Source organism: Ruditapes philippinarum, unplaced genomic scaffold (assembly GCF_026571515.1).
Source record: "Ruditapes philippinarum isolate M1 unplaced genomic scaffold, ASM2657151v2 ctg15606_1_1_1_1, whole genome shotgun sequence".
Lineage (NCBI taxonomy): Eukaryota > Metazoa > Mollusca > Bivalvia > Venerida > Veneridae > Ruditapes > Ruditapes philippinarum.
In genome coordinates this window covers 1-20,728 of record NW_026853723.1, presented here as the reverse complement: position 1 = coordinate 20,728, position 20,728 = coordinate 1, and the positions used below count along the sequence as shown (strand labels likewise).

The 20,728-nt window shown below is 29.9% G+C and overlaps 2 protein-coding genes across 2 annotated transcripts; both read left to right on the top strand.

The window, feature by feature from the left end:
• Positions 1-1,340: 1,340 nt before the first annotated feature.
• Positions 1,341-7,011, top strand: LOC132737641 (17-beta-hydroxysteroid dehydrogenase type 6-like). Its single transcript, XM_060724975.1, has 5 exons — positions 1,341-1,700; positions 2,828-3,086; positions 3,865-4,022; positions 4,914-5,016; positions 5,942-7,011. Exons 1-5 carry the CDS (start codon positions 1,379-1,381, stop codon positions 6,045-6,047), a joined length of 948 nt encoding a protein of 315 aa, XP_060580958.1. The 5' UTR covers positions 1,341-1,378; the 3' UTR covers positions 6,048-7,011.
• A 428-nt stretch (positions 7,012-7,439) lies between these two features.
• Positions 7,440-12,316, top strand: LOC132737642 (uncharacterized). The gene is made up of 3 exons (XM_060724976.1): positions 7,440-8,060; positions 8,492-8,565; positions 11,985-12,316. Exons 1-3 carry the CDS (start codon positions 7,903-7,905, stop codon positions 12,134-12,136), a joined length of 384 nt encoding a protein of 127 aa, XP_060580959.1. The 5' UTR covers positions 7,440-7,902; the 3' UTR covers positions 12,137-12,316.
• The last annotated feature ends 8,412 nt before the right edge of the window (positions 12,317-20,728 follow it).

Here is a 20,728-nt window from a genome sequence, read left to right as displayed (position 1 = left end):
CACGGATCAGAGTTAATTCATTCGGCAATTAAACATTTTATCTTCTTGTAATCTTTAAGCAGCCTCTTATGTATATGATTTGATTGCAACTTAAATTTCATTTTTAAATTTATCTTTTCAAATGCAGTTTGAAACGTCTAAGTGTTTATAATGTGTTAATATAAATTCGTTTGAGTATATGTCAACAGTATAATATAAATAATAGTAAAATATCTAAATATGGCATTTTATTGTTTTTACTGTTATTGTAATTCTTGTTTTAGTCGCTGAAAATCTCGTGAAACAATTAAAATTTGGAAGTTATGAGTAAGGATAAATATGAAGTCCTGGAAATAAAAGAGACGAGTTCTCCGAAATTAGTTTCAATCACAATGGACGTCTCAAAAGATATTTTGATTTTGTAAAACATATCGATCGGAAAGTATGAAACATTTTAAATAGTATAATTTGTGTTTTCTTAGTGTTTTTCAGTAAAAGGTAAACATTATGAACTTCTATCCCCACTATCATACAAGCAATTTTATCATTTAAATGGGTTATGGTAAATCTGCTACAATTTTGTCATTGCCCTGGTGAGCATCAATTGAGAAATTGTCCTGTTAATTTGGGGACAAAAAGTGACTATAATTTTGTAAAATTATATTATCTTTCTGAAAAGGAAACCTCGTATGTTTTCATTTATTGAATTTTTCTAATTGTTAATTGCTTATCAAATAATAATAATAATAATAATAATAATAATAATAATAATAATAATAATAATAATAATAATAAGTACTAAAATATCAGAAAAAATATATTGTTAAGAAACTCTTTATTCCGTTTAAGTGCAATTTTCGTGTGGACTAAATTACAGACACGTTATATTTAACAGATCTTACGATAATCGACAATGATATTGTGACAACAACATAATTTTGCTGTTAATACAATTTATAAAAGTATTTTGATATAACTTTATACCCTGAAGGGAGGACGCTCGTTCGGAAATGTAAATAAGGTTATTTTATACATCTAATCAAAATCATTAATATAGTTCATGACAACATAATTGTAGTTCATTTAGTTCAAGGATGAAAATACAATAGTTGTTTCGATATTTTTATTACAATTGATGCTGTAGTTCTTTTGACCAAGCCATTTCAAAGTGTTTTATATGCCAGTATAGAATTTCGTTGACGCGTATCGTATCATTCTGTCAAGTTTTATGTGTTTTAACAGTAAAATATAGTATTTTTCAAGCTCGGACGAGTCGATATAATCCGCCCAAATGTATCAACCATAAAGCCCAAACTTATCAAACATAACTATAGCTGTGTAGGCTTAATATATTTAGTGAGTATTCGACTTCGCGAATGAATAAAAATAATTGAAAAGTATGGATAGTTTTATTATTATCTGCATTGCTCTATCGTTCGCATTTATCTTAGAATGGTTCGTGAGAAAATTAAAAATTGACAATTTCGATAAACGGTTTGTTTTGGTAACCGGGTGCGATTCGGGTTTTGGTTTGGAGTTAGCAAAGAAACTAGACAAAATGGGATTTAATGTGTTTGCTTGTTGCCTCACAAAATCTGCAGTTGAGAAATTCAACGAAACAAGTTCTTCGAAATTGAAAGCGATAGAAATGGATGTCACAAAGGATGCAAGTATTGAAAAGACGATGGAAATAGTTAAACGGAGATTACCAAATGGAAAAGGTTATTATTTTTGTGACAAAAATATGAATTTCATAAAAGTACATAAATATAAATACCATATGTTTCAGATATAAGTACTTCTATAGAGTCGTTAATTTACAATATGTGTTACTAAGTTTACGTTACGTTACATGTTTCGTTGAGGTCCGAAAGCATAAAAACTTAAAATTTAAAAATCTCAAAAATATATTTCAAGTACCAAATGTCAAAACACCTATTTGGAGTTCCTTAAAAAAGAAAAACCTTTTTAGTGCCAAGTTGACGGACTTGATTCTATTTCCTTGTCTTGACACATCTCAGTTAAATATGGAATTATATGAACAAACATTCTTATTATATTTTGCACAATCATACTCATATTTTAATTGTTTTGTCTGACGTCGCACCAACATATGATTATATTTTATTTGTTACAGTGACTAAAAGTTCGTTCTATGAAAGTAGCGTGGTCTTTGTTGCAAATTATCGATTTTTCGTCCCTCATGTGAACCCTCATTATAGTATCAGCTAGTGTATCCTCAATTTTTATTCCATATACAGTTTTCTGATTAAATAAGTAATTTTCGCTGAAGTAATTACAGCAGAAATCACCTCTCGTATTTCAAAACTTGTAAGGAAGGATTGGCTCGTGACGTAACGGGTATATTTATACAATCAATATTGAAACAAACAAATTGCTTGGGTATTATTCAGATTTTCTGCATGCATTGTAACAATAAAAGGAAAATAATGATTCGCTGTATCACATTGTTTGCGTGAAATTGTTTTGCAACTCGCTCTGCAAATATCACTTGAAACAACCAACTTAAACAATACAGCCCATCAGATTAGCAAATAAATGCACTTTTTACTTTGTTTTCAAAATTCATGAAGCAAGAGCATATTGCATTATCGGTAAGTGCATGTATGTATTTAGATGTTAAATTTTCATTGTAGTTTGCAAACAAATACATTATAGATGATCCTAAAATATAAAAAAACTGATTCCTTAAAGAACACTCAAAACGGAACAAGAGAAATTATGCAGTTTCTTCATAGACAGTGCTGACCTACCGTTAACGCTCCTAAGCCCTTAACATTTAACCATTCATCTTTATGACTTATGTTTGAAATCTTTACATATTTAGGTTTATGGGCAGTAGTGAACAATGCTGGTATACTTGGTGGAGTAGGACCAACCATTCTTCATACAAGACAGGAATACGAGAATACACTTGCTGTTAATTTATACGGTGTTATCATGGTAACAAAAGCGTGCCTGCCGTTAGTTCTTCAAGAACAGGGGAGAATTGTGAACACTTCAAGTATAGCAGGAAGAGTTGCTTTCATAAATTCTTCTTATACTATTTCCAAATATGGTGTGGAGGCTTTTTCCGATGTTCTAAGGTAAAGGAAATCTTCAAATATAAACAAACTGAATGCTGTTCTACGTACTGAGGATTTGAACATCATTGAACTAAACATTTTAATCAAAAATTTGTTTTCCACTTTATGGAGTGCTGGCAAATCTTTTTTTAAGAAAAAAATGCTCGTAACTCAGGTTAAACCAGTACAAAAATGGCTTTCAATTCAATTAATGGTTATTTTGTCATTTTAAGCGGTCCAGTTGATCTATGTTTTTCCATTTTTTGGAGGTTTCAGGCCTCAGTGGGGCAACAAATCTTAATAGCTTACTTTTTTATTACTTCAGATAAGATCTAGACTTTTTTACGCTATCTCTATAAACTTGAATTTGCTTCTCAAATTGTGTTACCAATTTATTGAAATTTCTTCAATTTATTTTATCAATATTGTTAAAATTATGAAAGAAAAATGAAAAAAAATTGCTTGACATTAGTCCCATGTTATAGGTGTGGTTTCTTCTTATATTGCCTGATTTAATTTACACGTTCGTATTTGTATTGATTTTTTCAGAGAAAACATCGGGAACGCCGATGTCAAAGGGTAATGCTGGGTATTCGAAAAAAAAAAGATTTCGAATAAGCGGGATCCGACTGTAATTTTATTTATTTTAATATATCAACAAATAAAGTTTAACCTGGTTGAACATGTTTGCCGTTCGTAAAGGATATTAGATCTAAATCATTTAACATAGCTATGTAAAAAATTACATTTTCAATATGATTGAGAATTTTGCACTTTTTTCTCAATTTTTATTTGATAGAAGAGAGATCTATAGAACTGGTACCAAAGTACAAATCATCGAGCCAGGAGCTTTCAAAACTCCCATATGGAAACCTCTCCAACAGATGAGTGTAGACAAAATAGCGAGTTTACCTGCCGAGATAAAATCGCAATTGCCCGATGACGCTGCGGACAAAAGTACGTTCTGTGTTCTAGGCCTTAAGTTCGGCCACATTCTGTTTACTTTGACCTTTAATATTAACCCAGAAAATATACAGTCTATTGATAGTTCAAAACTTTCATCTGTAAATGGAATATTAATAGTTTTTACAACACAAATTTAAATGTGATCTTTCGCTAAAAAATATGCTGCAATGTCATTGGCATTGTTAACCACTTGTCTGATAATTAGAATTAGACAGGTAGGGGATCTCTGCATCTACCATCACTTTGGTTTGTACTCTATCCATTTGCTTTTACATTATGACTGAAACTGTATACCACCATATAAGCCAAATATTTTCAGAAAATATCAAATTTTAGAAAAAAACAACTTTACTAAGATTTTTTAGAGAACTTTAACTTCAAGTCATGATTTTCATGATGGTTATGTATAGGTGAGTTAATATCTGTCATTATATTTCTACTTGTCACTTGCGCAGTTAAGAATGCATATTTTGACCAATTATACATAAAATTCTGTTTACAATGTATTAGTTACTTTACAATAGTTTTCTTAAAAATGCATTTTCAAAATTTTGATAAAAATAGAAAAAATCTAGAGGTTTGCTTTTTTGATTTAAGAAAGATGATGAATAAGTGTATGTTATCATTATTGAGACATAAAAGAGTATGAAATAGAAAGTAGTTGCCGACCTACCTGAATAAATTAACTGTGTTCTAAGCATTGATAATATTTTAACATTTCATTTAATAATACTCACCAAGCAGGAGGTCATCATGACAGCCTGGTTTCAAAACAGTTTTAAACCCTTCAGTGTCTTCAACCATCATTTTCCTTCCTTTTTCCCCATTTATGTTCAATAGTACATTTTATGTAGGCGGAAAACACCATTCACTTTTTTGCAGTGGTAGCACCTTACAAGATTCTGGAGGAAACCGGATCGACACAATATAATCTTGTTGTTGATGCATACATCCATGCGATAACAGCAAAGTTTCCAAGAAAAAGGTGATATCAAACATTGAAATATTTTATTAACTTTTTTTTTAGCAAAATCTGAATACTATTGCATTGACTACAAAGATAACAAAAAATGGCTAAACGCATCTACAATGACAGGTGTTATATTTTGACATTTACTTTGTATATTGTTAGTTTATTGTATTTGTTAGGCGGCGCGGACGGTAACTTGCTATTTCCATTACCTTCTACGACCACGCTACATCAAACCGAGCCTGCAACATTTTCAGTTTCCTCGCTTTACATAAAAAAAGAATACAAAAAAAAAAAGAAATTACGTTTTACTATATTCAATATGTTTCTGTTCCGCTTAAATGTAATTAACAGAACGTCTGTAGAATCTCCTTAAAATTTCAAAGCAAATGAGTATGTATACATCTAAGGAATCAATCTAGAACTAACATGGTTTCTAATACAAATCACTTGAACATGAAGTTAAAAATCGATGAGCACAAATTTAAGTAAAACTTGAGGTTCACCATGAATCGATTAATCACATATAAGATAAATAAAGAAAACAGAATCCCTGGAGAAATCCCAACACGGAATTATAACAGTTGATGCAGGCGCGGTTTGGTACAGCTTGTTGGTATACGGTACCATCGTCGGATACCCATGATTGACAAACATGTCACATAACATGAATGTTAATGGTTCGGCCGTGGGTATTCGACGATGGTACGGTACTGTCAATTGCAAGCTTCTGTTCACGCCCAATCTCCACCTAGCCCTGGCTTAAGCAAGATTCAACACTTGGCGTGAACTGGTAAATTTTGAAATTTGAAAAATCTGCCCGCAAATGTGCTCATTTTTTAAATGTATCAAACAGCATATATGTTCAATTTTACCAATAGATGAGATGGGAATATGCTGTACGTAAAGTTAATTTATGCTTTTAATTTGTATTATTTAGGTACCTTGTAGGCACAGATGCCAAATACACCTATCGGTTGCTATGGAATTTGCCTGAATTTATAAGTGATTATTTCTTTGACAAACAAGGGATTTACAATGTTTAGAGCCATTGTCTAGAATGAGGACTGACGAACACAGCTGATATCGTCCTTCGGGAAAATATTACACAAGTGTATCACTTTATATTTATCATAGTTATTAAATTATATGTGTATCAAGCAGAATATCTGTATTTAAGAATTTTTTAAAAAGGGGTCGGGTGTCGAGGATGCATGGCCGAATTTCAATCAATTGCTTTTCATCATTGGAGGTTCGAATTCTGACAGGGACTAGGAATTGTCAGCTCTGATCCCGCCCGGAACTAAGTAATTTCAGTTCGGATCCCGTCAGGGCCCTATAATTAGAAAACTTGTTATTTTGCAAATCACTCTTCAATTTTTATGTCGCCTAGCACCATACCGTTTACATATGTTATTATTATTATTATTATTATTATTATTTTTATTATTATTATTATTATTATTATGTTATTTATGGAAACATGTGTATTTGACATAACAACTTACAGATAGTAGTAATTATAGACATTTGTGTCGCTAAGCAGTAAAATACTTCAAGTCATATGTTTCATGTACTGAAGGTGATTGATTGACTTGTTCAAGGGATTTTAAATTTTCCAGGACTATAAAATATTTTCAAATAGCAGAACAAGACTGACTGGCCTATTTTATGACTTCTTTATTCTTAGTGTGGCAGCCATCTTGAATTCAATTGGATTAAATTGTTTTTGTTCAACTATTTGTGAAGAAGGGGTTGCTGCTAAATAGATTTCCAGCACAAAGACATTAAGGCTACTATCACACTTCAATTCAGCACACAACTCTCACAAACAGAGCAAGAATGATAACACTTTAGATATTGAAACTTTCCTTCAATAGATGGTGATGAAAATGGGTTTATCTAACACCTTTGAAAAAATATAAAAAAAAACCTTTTCTTATATGTAAATAATTGATATATTTATATAAATATATGGATAATGAATACATACACGATAGTTAAAAATGATACGGCTTTTTATCTTTTTTTATTTTCCTTATTACCTTAGCGACAGTAGGATGTAGAAAATAACAGCCACATATAAAAAATCGGCAGCGGATTAAATTGCCGCTGTAAAATCGACCTGAGCGGTGTAGATAAGCTATCTTACAAATATTTTGCTGGGATGAAAGTCAACACTATATGCCTCAAAACTCCAAACCGTTGTTTAATAGCCAATAGTCACAGCAAATATTTATTCTTTATTCGTCTCTGTGTTTTACTTAATCATATTTTCTTTTGTATTTTCATATTAAAATCGGGCTGTTAAACCTCTGCTCGATATATGTAAGTTATTCTCTGTAATGCAATTTATGCAATCGGAATAACTCATGATTACGTCTAGATTTTACATCATGCAATATCTAGAAAGCTAAATGACTGATGTCTATTTTTGTATAACAATGTTAATGAATTTTTATGATCAAGCTATAGCAAATGTTTATTAAGTATTTCCTGTTTTAAGTGGTATTCACAATGCTTATGATAGTAATTGTATAGTTCATAAATTAAATATCTTAAGCAATGGATTTCTAGTGGAAATGGAAAACCTAGTTTCGTTTTCCTGTGACTGTTTTATGTTAAAAAATAACTCATTATTTGAAACGCATTAAGCTAAGTTAGCAAAGTAAGAGAGATAAATAAATGTTTAAATCGACAACGAGCTCGAGATCTTGTTTGCTTTTTGTTCGTTTTTATTTTTAGTTTGGGGATTAAGTAGGGAAAATGAGAGAAACAATTTAAGGGGAAACATTTTTTTGGGGGGTTAAATAGAAAAAAGGAGTGAAATATTTATTGGGAAAGCAATAAAATAAGTGAAGTAAAACCATTAATTAACAACTTTATGTGAACTGCAATGTTATGGATGTTGAAGTTATGAGAAATTGTACAAACAACGTCGGCTTGAGGCAACGTTCAATGGCGGTCAACACAGTTGTCAATTTTATCTTTATTACTGTATCAATGATGTGTTTAACAAATATGGTAGACTGTTACTACATTCAAAGCAACATATCCAAGTGAGTTTTTATATTTGATTTCATTGATTTATATGAAAAAATAATTTGAACTGAAATCATAATTGAAATACCATAAGAAAAATAATGTTTTACCATAAATAATTGTTTACACTATCATCTTAACATTTAAATAAAAAAGTTGTGTTGTTTGTAAATTTACATTTTATGCTTTTCTTTTTCTAATTATACAAAATTTTAGCTGACATGTGTTGAGCTATGGTGGGAAAATGCCTGCTGGTTACATTATACAATTTTATAGAGTTTGTATAACTCATGTTCACTTAATATTAATGAAAAGTTACGAACGTTTTTTTAAAACGAAGTCATTATTTTTTTGACTCCATATTTATTTATTTTATCATATTTAAAAAAAGAGTATGACACGTGATAAACCCTACTAATTTAAAATTTGTTTATATGATCTTTTTAAGACATGATCTATTAGAAGCACTACTCAATCATAGTCGTTACGACCCAAGTATTCCACCAGAGTACATTACAGAAGGTAAAACGATTCAAGTTGCATTGGTTATTTTTATTATCATTAGAACCATGTTTTGTTTGTAAATGAAATATTCTTATATAAGAAAATGTTATACGAATAAAGTAATGGACCTTTCTTAACAGTGAATAGAGGTCAAGTTTTGCACTTGGTACACAAACAACAAACTAGTGGCACATGAAGTCAGTCTGCCTTATAATTAAGGGGCACATAGGTCTTTATCCCTTTCTCGGAAGGGAAGGGGAATACTGTGATAACGTGAATGTGGTCCGGTCATTTTCCTTACAATATGTCCTCGATGCGTGTATGAGGTCGCAATGTCGAAAATCTCTTATTAACTGACAATGTCTTCAAAATATGTTTTGGTACAGAACCGTCTAATGTAAAATCTTAATATTGAAATTTAACTCTTAATTAGGAGAAATAAACCTAATTACAACTTTGCACACTAAAACTCGGTATACATGTAATTGTTTTTAACATTAATACGATTAGTTTTATATCGAAAATGGTATTTTACAACATTCATTTTCAAATGAAATAATGTATTTGTGTTACAGTTATAATATGATTTTGTTTTAAAAAAATACTTACAAAGTATTGCAAGTGTATGTACTAACATTTATTCGCATTCACTTGCCATTCGTTTAAGTAAACTTTAAATCCTAATGTCTATACATATAAATATAATTTCGGAAGTGTGCATTTACCAAATTTGATATCGGCGAATGAACAGGAAATTTATCTACTTTGATTTTGACGATAAATATTGATAAATAATTTGATTACTGACAAGCCATTGAATATTATACAAATATTTACTTTCTTTGCTTTTGATAATTGAATATGATGTAGTATGTACTGGTTAAAGTTAATGTCGCCTCGGCAATTATTACTTCCACACCATATTCTCCAGCTAAAATGTACTTATCTGTTTCATTATAATTATAATTCACAAATAGCTTTATTATGGGATAAATAATTCTGCTTCAGAACATGGCGCAAATTTATATATTTTTTCATTATTTTCTAAAAATGAGCTGTATAATAATTATATATAAACAAAGAACGCACGGAAACGCTTATCTTTTAAATATAAACGACAACTTTAATTTGTTCATGTATTGTATTTTGGCAAATTTTCGTCAAAATTAATACCTTACGTCAACTCATATCATCGCATCCTATGGCTGATTTCCAGTATATCAAAAACGGTTAATATACTTTAAACATAAAATTAAAAAAAAACAAACAAGAAGTGTCTTTTTAAAAGATTCTCGGCCGAACTAAAACAAGTTTGCACTTGGACCTATTTGGATTGGGGACGAAACGTTCTGTTTGCGTTTTGTTAATATAGCAATGATAACTATGAAAGCAGCGAAAAATAATCTGCAAGAGGGTGCATAGTAAAATGGAACTCATAACGTGGGAGGGGAAGGTATTTTTTTAACAAAACTTTTGTATGTTAAATTTATCTTGATATATAGTTAAAGAACTATACATCGCAGATAATTTCTAGAACTTCTTTAGATCAATTTGAAAGTAGATGTCAGAAAACAACTCCTTAATGTTACTTTAACAATTTTACAATGGCCAATCAGATTCCGAGATTTCAGATTGTAATTTTAAAATGACCAATGAAATGTTTATACATATTAAGCTTTTCCCCAAAAACATACGACTTCCGCCGAAAATACAATTAGTGAATATACTCTGATATTTACAAAGAGTTACGTATTAACCAGTTGTAAAAATGCATTCCAATGTTATCTTTAGATTATATTTGAGGATGTGATATTCACAAGCAGTTCATATTGACACGGTGAATATTACATCATATTGAACGACTCACTAGACAAGTCATTAATCGATGTTGTTGTTTCCTTTATGTTTGTTAATGTGTTATGTGAAATGAAGAACGCATCAACATTTGACTGTTTGGATAGAAGAACGTGAAAAAGATGCGCGAAAGCAAAAATAACATCAGGCATTAAACGGCTACACAAACGGAGCACAACCTTACATAATTCCATTATTATACTAGTATATGTAATCACTGGGGTGTAACTATTATCTAATTATCTATAATAAGTAATGATATTTGAATCGAGAAAAACAAAAGAAGCAATTGAATTCCATGAGCACTTAAAGTTAACAGCCTACGATATATTGTCATTGAATATGAGTCTGCTCTATTTATAAATCCAAGTCAGACAGTAAATATACTACTACATTCAGTGATTATGATTTATCATTATATTTTCCCCACCAAAGAATTTGCTGATGTTTTAAATTATATAATGATTACTATTACTTTAGTCAAATTTTGTCCGTATTTATTTTGACAGGCTTTTATACCCTAGTTCAACAACAAGTGTATGCGTGGTTTGACGCTGTCTTACCGTCTGTTTGTCTGTTTTATTTTAAACCTCTCATGAAATTTTAATGAAGCTTGACGGGAATCCTTGTAAGGAATATTATAAGGAATTGATCCTGGCGGTGGTAGTATATAGTCCGGATCACGGCAGTATGCCTTATTGAATTTAACAGAGCATAATTCAGCCACCGCATCGTTCCTGGACGGGCAGTCAAGGTTTTCTCAAGTTCCTATTGCCTTTACTTTCGCAAGGAACTGATTACTGCTGTACTTGCAAGAGCAGAGGTCAGAGGTACAGTGCGATTGATCGTAGACATGATTTATTGATCAATCACAACGAAAGTGATCTGCGCTGTCCGGGAATCGAACCTGAGTCGCCCGATAAACAGTTCAACTTAATTGAGCTAACCGGACGCCTAAATTTGACCTGAACTAATACATGATATTGAACGTCATTGTACATTGCTTGAATAAAACCTCTGCAATTCTGCTATTATTTTCTAATTTCATACTTTACCAAAGCATTATTATTGTTGACGGCAAATTTTTAATGTAAATAAAAGAAAATTTTATTTGAAAGTTACGTTAAGTTATTTTAAAAAATAAAAAGGGAGGATAATATGAAATTTGACAAAACCCAACCCAAAAAAAGGGATGAAAACACTTTTTAAAACAACGGGGGCCTTTGGGGGAACAAAAACTTATTTCCCAAATTTTTTTCGCTTTTTAAATTACACTTTTTTCTCTCAAAATTTTTTAAAATACAAGTTTTAAAAAAAGCAATATTTTTGGCAAGCAACCGGCCATAAATGTACACATTTTTAAAATTTATTTTTAAAATTTTGAAGTTAAAATAAAAAATTTTGATATGTAAATATTTTTTTGTTAAGATATAAAATTCCCTTTTAATTAAAAGGGTTATGAAAATTTAAAACATATTTAGCAAACTCTATATTTGTATATGATAAAGTATTAAATGAGCTACCATCTCAATGTCTGTCTTGTACGTTTATTATTATCACTATTCAACATTTTACTTCAATAGAAGGAGCAACCACTAAAGTGAAAATTCAGCTGACGATCCATGATATTATTTCTGAGAATGAGAAGAATATGGTAAGAAGTTTGAAGCATTTTATTGGCATAGCTACTATTAGGTCATCTATGCCCGGGCCTACAACTTGGTCAATAAATTGAAATTTTCAAAAGTTCCAAATATACAATAAAAACAGGCGGGGTTGGGATGGTATTGGGTTCAAGCCGTATGGTCAAATCAAGTGTGTGTTAAGCTTATGCATGTTTAACCACCCTCAATAAAGTTTACATCTAATCAAAATCGTAGTTTAGATTGTTGTTTTGATACTTTTCCTTGGAAATACTTTGGAACGCGCATTTTGCTCTTTTAAAAAACTATTTTTCTTTTGGGGTTTCTATAAAGCTTTATGGGGCCTACAATTTTGAAAAAAGTTTGGCTACACCCCTGAAAATGAATCAAACCAAAATAAGTTTTGAAACCCGAAATAAAAAGGGTTTTTTTAAAAACCATACCCATTTTTTTGGTTTTTTTTTAGCTTTATTTAAAATTTTTAAACGTTAATTAAACATGTGTATTTTTTTTATAGTTTTTATTTTTGCCCTTCCAAATGTTTTAAATTCCAATCTCCTTTTTTTAGTTTTTTTTTTCGTTTAGGGTTTGTCAAAAATTTTAAACTCGGGGAAAAAAGCTTTTTTAAATTTTTTTGGGGGGTTTTTTAAATTTTAAATATTTATGCTCGAAACCCTTTGCATACGTAAAAATGGGTATAAATATTAAAAACGTGTAAAAGGCATTTTGGGACTGTTAATTTGATATTAAAAGGTAAATGTTTTACTGTAGATGATATTCACTTTTCATATCAGCATATTCTTTTGATAAGGCGAGGTTAAATGCAAAGAAAACATAATGCCAAGAAACGATAAAAAAGATATTCATGCCAAAATAAAAGTACCATATTTTATCTATTATTAATGCCATAAACAAAACGGGATTTATTGTATGAGACAAATTTGATAATGTACATTTTTTTATAAAGTATAACAAACAGCAATGTTTTGATATTAAATAAACCATATTCTTTTTTAATAATGGAAAGCTTTTGAAACATTATTCAACAGGAATTTTTCTTGCTTGATGTACGTGAGGATGTACTGGACAGACAGCCGCTTGGACTACTCCAACAATGCGTCATACTCCAATCTAAAAGTAAGCGGTTCATTTATATCAAAGGTTTGGGTCCCTGATATATTCTTCACTCAGAACCGTCAAAGTTATTTTACTGGCGTGATTGGCAAAAATGAGTTGATATATATAGGAAGATATGGTAACATCACGTTCAGTGGAAGGTATGTTTGATGATAAGTTATAATGAATGATAAAAACATTTTGAATTTTTTTTTTGTTTAAAAACTTTCAGAAGGCTTTTTCTTCCAGCAAGTGTGCTTATTTTAAAGTTCGTTAGTTTATACAAAATTAATTTAAACTCGATTATTAAGGAAGCTGTTAGTTTCTTGACTCACATTCAAAAGCTTCTTTAAAACTGTTTTTCTGTTTTTAAAGGGAAAAAGAAAAAAAGACAATTAAAATTTTGAAAAAAAGAAGATTTTTGTGAAAAATTTTTGTAAAGGGAAATAAAAAGTAAATCAAAAAAGTCTCTGAAAACTTTTTAAACATTTTTTAAATTTTTTCAGTTTGAAATCGATAGGCCCGAATTTTTGAGAAAAAATTTAAATAAAATTTACCCAAAAGAAATTTTGGGTTTTTAATTTTGGACCCCTTGGTATGTGAAAAATTTGTAAAAAAGAGGGGTTTAATTTTTTAAACAGGATCCAAAACAAAAAAACTGTTTTGTAAAATGGGTTTTCCCGGTTTTAATCCATATTTTTTCTCCCAAACGTGTAAATTTTACCCCAAAGCTTTTAATTTTTTTTTGGGTTTTAAATTTTTTTTTATTTATTTGCAATTTTTGTTCAATAAAATTGATTGTCCTAATATGTAAGACACTATACTTTTCTTTGAAGTTCAGCATCTTTTTTATAAGAAATTGCAATTGTTTATTATAAATCATTTGATTAAGTGTTTTTATAAAACCTAAAAAGTAAAGTTTGTGAAAATTATTGAAAATATTTTATTATTTTTTTCTTCAACAACAAGGAAAGGGGAAAAAACGGAAACAAATTAAAAAACCCGATTTTTGACTTTCTGGAAAGCAAAAAATATTTTCCCAATATTTTTTCATATAAAAAATTAGTGTAATGCGCAAAAATTTTTTCCCAATTTGAGTAAGGGTTAAACCGGTGGGTTTAAACGAGGGTTACAACCTTTTGGGAAGTTTAAAATTCCTATATAATATAAAAAAAATTTTCTTATGAGTATTTTGAAATAAAATTTAACAAATATTTTTTTTTAAAATTTTAACATATAATACCCATCTGAAAAAACTGTCAAAAACCAAAATTTTTGCCCGGGGTCAACACTTTTTTAAAACACCCGGGCCTAATACGCGCTTTACATAAATATTTCAAAGAAACTTTCTTTTTGTGTTCAACTTTGAATATGAAAATATCAATCGGATTTAATTTTAGATACGTATACTGAAGAGGAGGTTCAACTTTTCTGGACAATAGATCATCCTGTGGTGGTGCATGGTAAGACTATAAAAGAGTACCCCGCATGGAGAAACAGAACATTTGTATCTCCGGGGGTAAATTCAGGTACCATCACATTGAATAATTCTTTCTTGCATTCTTAAAATAGTGCGCTATATCATTTTAAAACCAAACATATGAAGTTTTTTGTATAATGGTTATAACAGATTTCCATTGTTTAATACAATACATGTATGTTTCTTTTTGCATTTCTTTAAATGTACGTATGTGTTCCTGAATGAAAGTTGCTCTTGTAAAAAAGCTGATGAACGATAGGAATATTGACAATATCATGTTTAAATAACAGAATATATTACGTTTGAATATTCAAAATATAAGGTGTGTATTTGTGTTTTTGTGAAACAAGTTTGGCTCTAAATTAAAGAAACTTCCATTCCAGTGGGCAATTTTTCTGCCTTGAACACGGGAATACAAATAAAGAGGTATACACATTCAGAAAGTCAGACTATATGTACTCCTATGGTACTAGTTTTGATTGCTATGACGTCCTTTAGTTTCGGTGATAATTTCACACCAAGGGTTGCACTTTCCGGGGCTTCCATGACAACAATTATAATGCACTGGGCGGGGATTTATAATAAGATCCAACCAGCCGCTACTTTGATCTGGCTCGACAGCTGGATGCTTATCAACCTCTGCTTTGTTGGAGGAATTATTTTCTATACAGCAATGAGCTACCATGCCAAGGTAGGTATTACATTGTACTATTATATCATTTCTTAGCATCATGATAATATATGTTTTTATTATTATTATAAATATTATTATTATTATTATTATTATTATTATTATTATCATTTGTTTTATTATTATTACAAAAAAAATTACAAATGCAGAAAAGGATAATTAAAACTATCGCGGTAAATTATCGTTAAACCTTTTGGGATGATTAATAAAAAAAATTTCATAATTTGAAACAAAATGAGGAACAAAATTTAAAAAATTTTGGGATCAACCCTTTCCCACTTCCCTTTAAAATTAAATTTTCCCTTTTAAAATCGGAGCTCTTAAAATTTTCCCCCCAAAAAGGGATCGGTACCTTATTTTGATTTATTGGGTCTTTTAAAAAAAAATTTTTTTAAAAGGAAAAATTAAACCTTTTTAAGGGGGAAATTAAAATCAAAACCAAAGGGTTTTGGCCGGGGAAAATAAAATTTGTTTAAAATTTAAAAATTTTTTTTCAAATTCATAATTTTTTTCTTTAAAAAATTTTAACCCCCCAAAATTCTCAGCCCTCCGTTTGAATTTTCAAATAAGTGGCCTATAATTTATGAACCTTTAAAGTTTGATTAAACATAAAAAAATAATCAAGACCCAAAGATTTTAACAATGCCCAAACCCCTTTTTTGTCAAAAGTTTTATGTTGGGAAAATTTTTTTCCCCTTTTTTTGAAAAAAACGTTTAATATCTTATTGCAGTTTGCTTATTGTTAATTTTATTCTTCAAAAAAGAAGCCATTGTATGCATTTTAGTAAAATTAATGAACCCAATGATTTAATATATTGCTTCGCTTATTTTAGCAATCCAAAAGAAAAGTACAAGAGGAGGTAAGTATTTGAGAATTTCATATACATTTTACATATTGGTGATTCATTTACTTTCTCAAGAATAAAATTAGTGTCATAAAGAAGAAAAACTGTTCATAAGTTTGAATGGTACAAACATTGTTTCAAGATTCAGTAAATTAGGCCCAAAAACAGATTGTTCTAAACGCCCATGACATGATGAAAATCTGAATTATCAAAGCTAAAAGCTTTCCGGTGATCAAAATATAAAGCAATATGATTTACAAATATTGATTAACTCGTTTTGAAAGGCGCGTAGGTAACGTGGATCAAACAATTTAAATTACAGATTTCCGTTAAAGTACTCATATACACATTTATTTGAAAATGTATGTATTTGTTTGCAATTTTGAAAATACCCCACTTACAAATTTAATTTAAATGTTAAAGAAAACCCAAAATTTTTTCCTTTAAATTTCCCAAATTTTTAAACAAAAGAAAAAAAAAACTTTAAAATCGGTTATAAATTTCACATGAAAAATTTGGGGTATTTCAGTTTAAGCATTTAAATTTAAAATAAAAATAAATATTTCGCTTGGGAATTGCCCAAACAAAAAAGGTTTTCCAAAAAAAGGAGTGAAGTGAAAAAAAGTGGTATCTTCAAAGCGATGAAAAAACAAAAACAGATGATAATGAGAGGGAAAACGATTTCTTTACAAATTTTTTTTCATTTCCCTTCTTATGAAGACATTTCCCCTTTTAACTTTGGACCTGGTTTATCGTAAATTTATTGCCCCGTACAAAAAACGACGAATTAAGGGGAAAAGGGATTTTTAGAAAATTAAAGTTTAAGGTAAGCTGAAAAAAATTTAAAAGCAACTTGGAACCCCCAAAAAGGGAAAAATTTTTAATAATTTTTCCCGGGTTTAGACACAGCAAATATAAAATTTTTAAAAGTTTAAAAAAAATGTAAGGTTTTAGTATTTTAAATGTTTTTACCCAAGAGAAAAAAAGTGGGAATAAAAAGCCTTGGGCAATGAAAAGTTAACGATGGATAAAAACAAAAGTAGTTATAATGGGTTTAAACAAAAGGGGCGGAATTTACTATAATTAAAAAATTTCTAATTGCTTTAAAAAAGAGAAAAAAAACGATAGTACAGGTTTAAAATGTGGTCCTTTCTTGAAAAACTATAATAGGACCCCCGGAAAATTTAAAAAACTTTCAAATAAAAAATGTAAATAAAATTAAAGTGGTTGGGGGGAAAAAAAAACATTTCATTTCTGAGAATCCATTTTTATGAATTTAATGTCAGAGAGGTTAAAATTTAAACAAAACTTTAAAAATTAAATTTTTTTCAGTGATAAAAGGATAGTTTGGGGGTATCCCCGTTTTTTTAAAAAATAAATAAATGAAAAATTTATTGAAACCAAATTGGGAATTTTAAAAAATTATTTGGGAACACGCCTCTATTAAAAAAAAAATTTAAAAAATGATTTCTACACTAAATAAATAAAAATAATTTATAAAGAACTGCTCCAGTCTAAGTAAATTTATAATCAAATTGGGGTTTTTGCATTGGCAAACACTAGTGTAACCCCCAAAAAATAAAGAAAGGGACATCTTTTTTAAATCGGTTTTTTTGTCACATATAAATATATTTGCCCCCGACAAAGCGCAAATTAAAAATGTGAAAGGAGTCCCCCAAAGGTTATTTTAAAAGAGCTAATTTTGTTTTTTATTGTTTCTTTCAGGATAAAAACGGAAAAAACCTGCCATAAGAAAAAATTGGCGGGTTTTTGATAAACAATATTCCGGGGGCAAAGGTTTTTTTTAGATTTTTGTATCGGGTTTTGTCCCTATTTTTTGCTGGGATAATATTCCTTTTATACAGTGATTTATCGCATTGACTCATTTGGATCTGACACGAAAAGAAACTTTAATTTTTAAGCTGAGACTGGGGGTCTGTTGATAAATTAAAGATTTTCATAGTTTCATAAATTTTGATTCTTATCGTTGACTTCTTAAAAAACTTAAGAAGACAAATGTAATGAAAAAATTATAAACCATTTAATTTTGTATTTTCTTAAACAGGACACATTTGAACGTTCAAACTTTATATTGAGACCTCTGGAATCATAGTAAAAAATATATAGAAATAATAATAATCGGCAAAATCCCTCTAAATCCTTTAAATTAAAAAATTGTTAAATTAAGATCATAATTAAATTGGATATGGATTTTATTTTTTTAAAATAACTTGTTAATTTTACTTTTAAAAAACTAATGCAGTTTGGGTTGTGTCAGTAAATGCTTGTAAATATAAGTTGTTATATTCAATTTTCATGTGTTTATTGTTTAATTCAAATTGTTACTATTTTGATATTGCTGTTTGTTGTTGTTGTTGTTGTTGTTGATGATGATGATGATGATGATGATGTAAGTGGTCATTATGATGAGGGAGGGTGATTATGTTGTTGTTGTAAACAAAATATGTTATATTGTCCAATAAGTTGAAATATAGAAACGGATAACGGTAACTTGTATAAATTATTTATAATTTCCGTTTTCCATACTCTGAAGAGTTGGTAATCTAGAAATGTTTTATTAATCTTTTTCAAAACAATAAAATGTTCCGGAACAAAATATTATGGCGTTATTGTTAAAAGGTTCCTAGGGGTTAAGCAATAACTTTGTGCATGCGTCATTCACCCAAAATGTAATAAAACAACATATATCTTTTATACAGATTCGTATTTTGTTTTCAAAACTGCAGGTAAAATAATATTAAAACTGCCTGACAAATGACTATTTTGACTGAAATATAAACATATACGATATTACATGGTAATGCTCAGCAGAATATTTAATGAATAATTATCTTGGTGTTTTACGGATTATGTATCTGAAAGAATTAATTTTCAGAATGTTTTTTTGCAATATAGTTTTATGATCATGGTCTTGTAAGTCTAGTTTGTATTGGAATTATGATTCTGTTTTTCACTATTGCGTGAATGTCGGCGAAATTAACCAATTTCACAGAAGTCGTTTTTCCTTAAACACATTAATTTAAGCGGTTAGTTTCAGTTTCATGGCATATTATATGTAGGTGGTTATAACATTAAATTTTGAACATCAAATTATAGTCTTTAGCATAGCCAAATGTGATCACATTTAAAATAAAACAAATACAAATGTTTCTGCAATGGAGCAACAGAGAAGCTCCGCGCAAATAAACGCGCTCATTACAGATACCTTACCATAGACCATATACCTCTACATATCTACGTATTTGCAGAATAATACTTGATTATAATGTCAACAAGAAAAGCATTGATGCAAAGCATCAAAGGGCGACGCCAAAAGAATTTGATCCAGGTTTGCACCTAAATACTTAACAAAAGATGTGTACTTTATAGCAGTACCATTTCATGTGACCTGGAGGCTAGGCCAAGTTTAAGTTGAAACTTAAACCAAAAAGAAAAGACTCTGTCTTGCAAAGATGCAAAGACAATATATAGGCAATAAACCAAACTTAAGATTTATTTTACCAGATACAAGGATACCTGAGTCATCATCATATAATGACAGGCACAAGTATCACACCTGGGAAGAAAAAGTATGACCAGATTGATAAAAAAACTGTGTTCATCTTAAAAGTGTCAAAAACCAAAAAAAAAAAAATGTAGATAATGACCCCCTTTAAAAATATACTATTAACTTAAAGTATATTTTTAAAGGGGGTCATTATTTACATTTTTTTGGTTTGTGACAATTTTAAGATGAACACAAGTTTTTTTATCAATCTGGTCATATTTTTTCTGCCCAGGTCTGATACTTGTGCCTGTGCATATAATAAAAGCTTATTGCTTAGGTTGCAGACATGTCATTGACAATATATTAGACATAAAATAGGACCTAAAATGAACATCAGGGGGACACCATAGGTACTCAGAGCAGTAGTAGAAGGAGTACCAGCCACATCAACCAGCTGCCTATCAGAGATAAAGACTTGAACCATGTAAGAATGTCATTAACATATGGCAGATGCTTGAAGTTCCATGAAAAAAAAGAAAAAGAACTTCTTCATGTGCAGTATAGTGTGATCAACTGTATCAAATGCTTTTTGTAGATCTAAAAGTATCATGGCAATACTGCCTTTGTCCATTTCAAATAAAATACAATCTATTAAATGAATCAAACATGTGTCAGTTGAAAAAACCACTTCTTTACCCTGACTTAAACTGCCTGACCATGACTCGAACCCATGACTTTCAGAAGACCAACTGAGCTATCCGGCCGGCTACACATTTTCTCTTTAATAATGAAATAGTTCTAAACCACAACATATTTCCCCACTCTATTGGGTTTATGTCCTTGAATTTCTGATGTTTACAGAGCAAATAGTGAATTAAAACTCATGGTTTAACTTATATGCAGTCACTGGATGAGAAAAAACTTTCAGCTTGACCAGAACTCAAACCTGTGACCCACAGAAATAATGTACCGCGGCTGTAAGCGATTGAAAACTATCTGGCCGCTTACACATTTTCTGGCCTAAATAGTGAACAGTTCTAAACT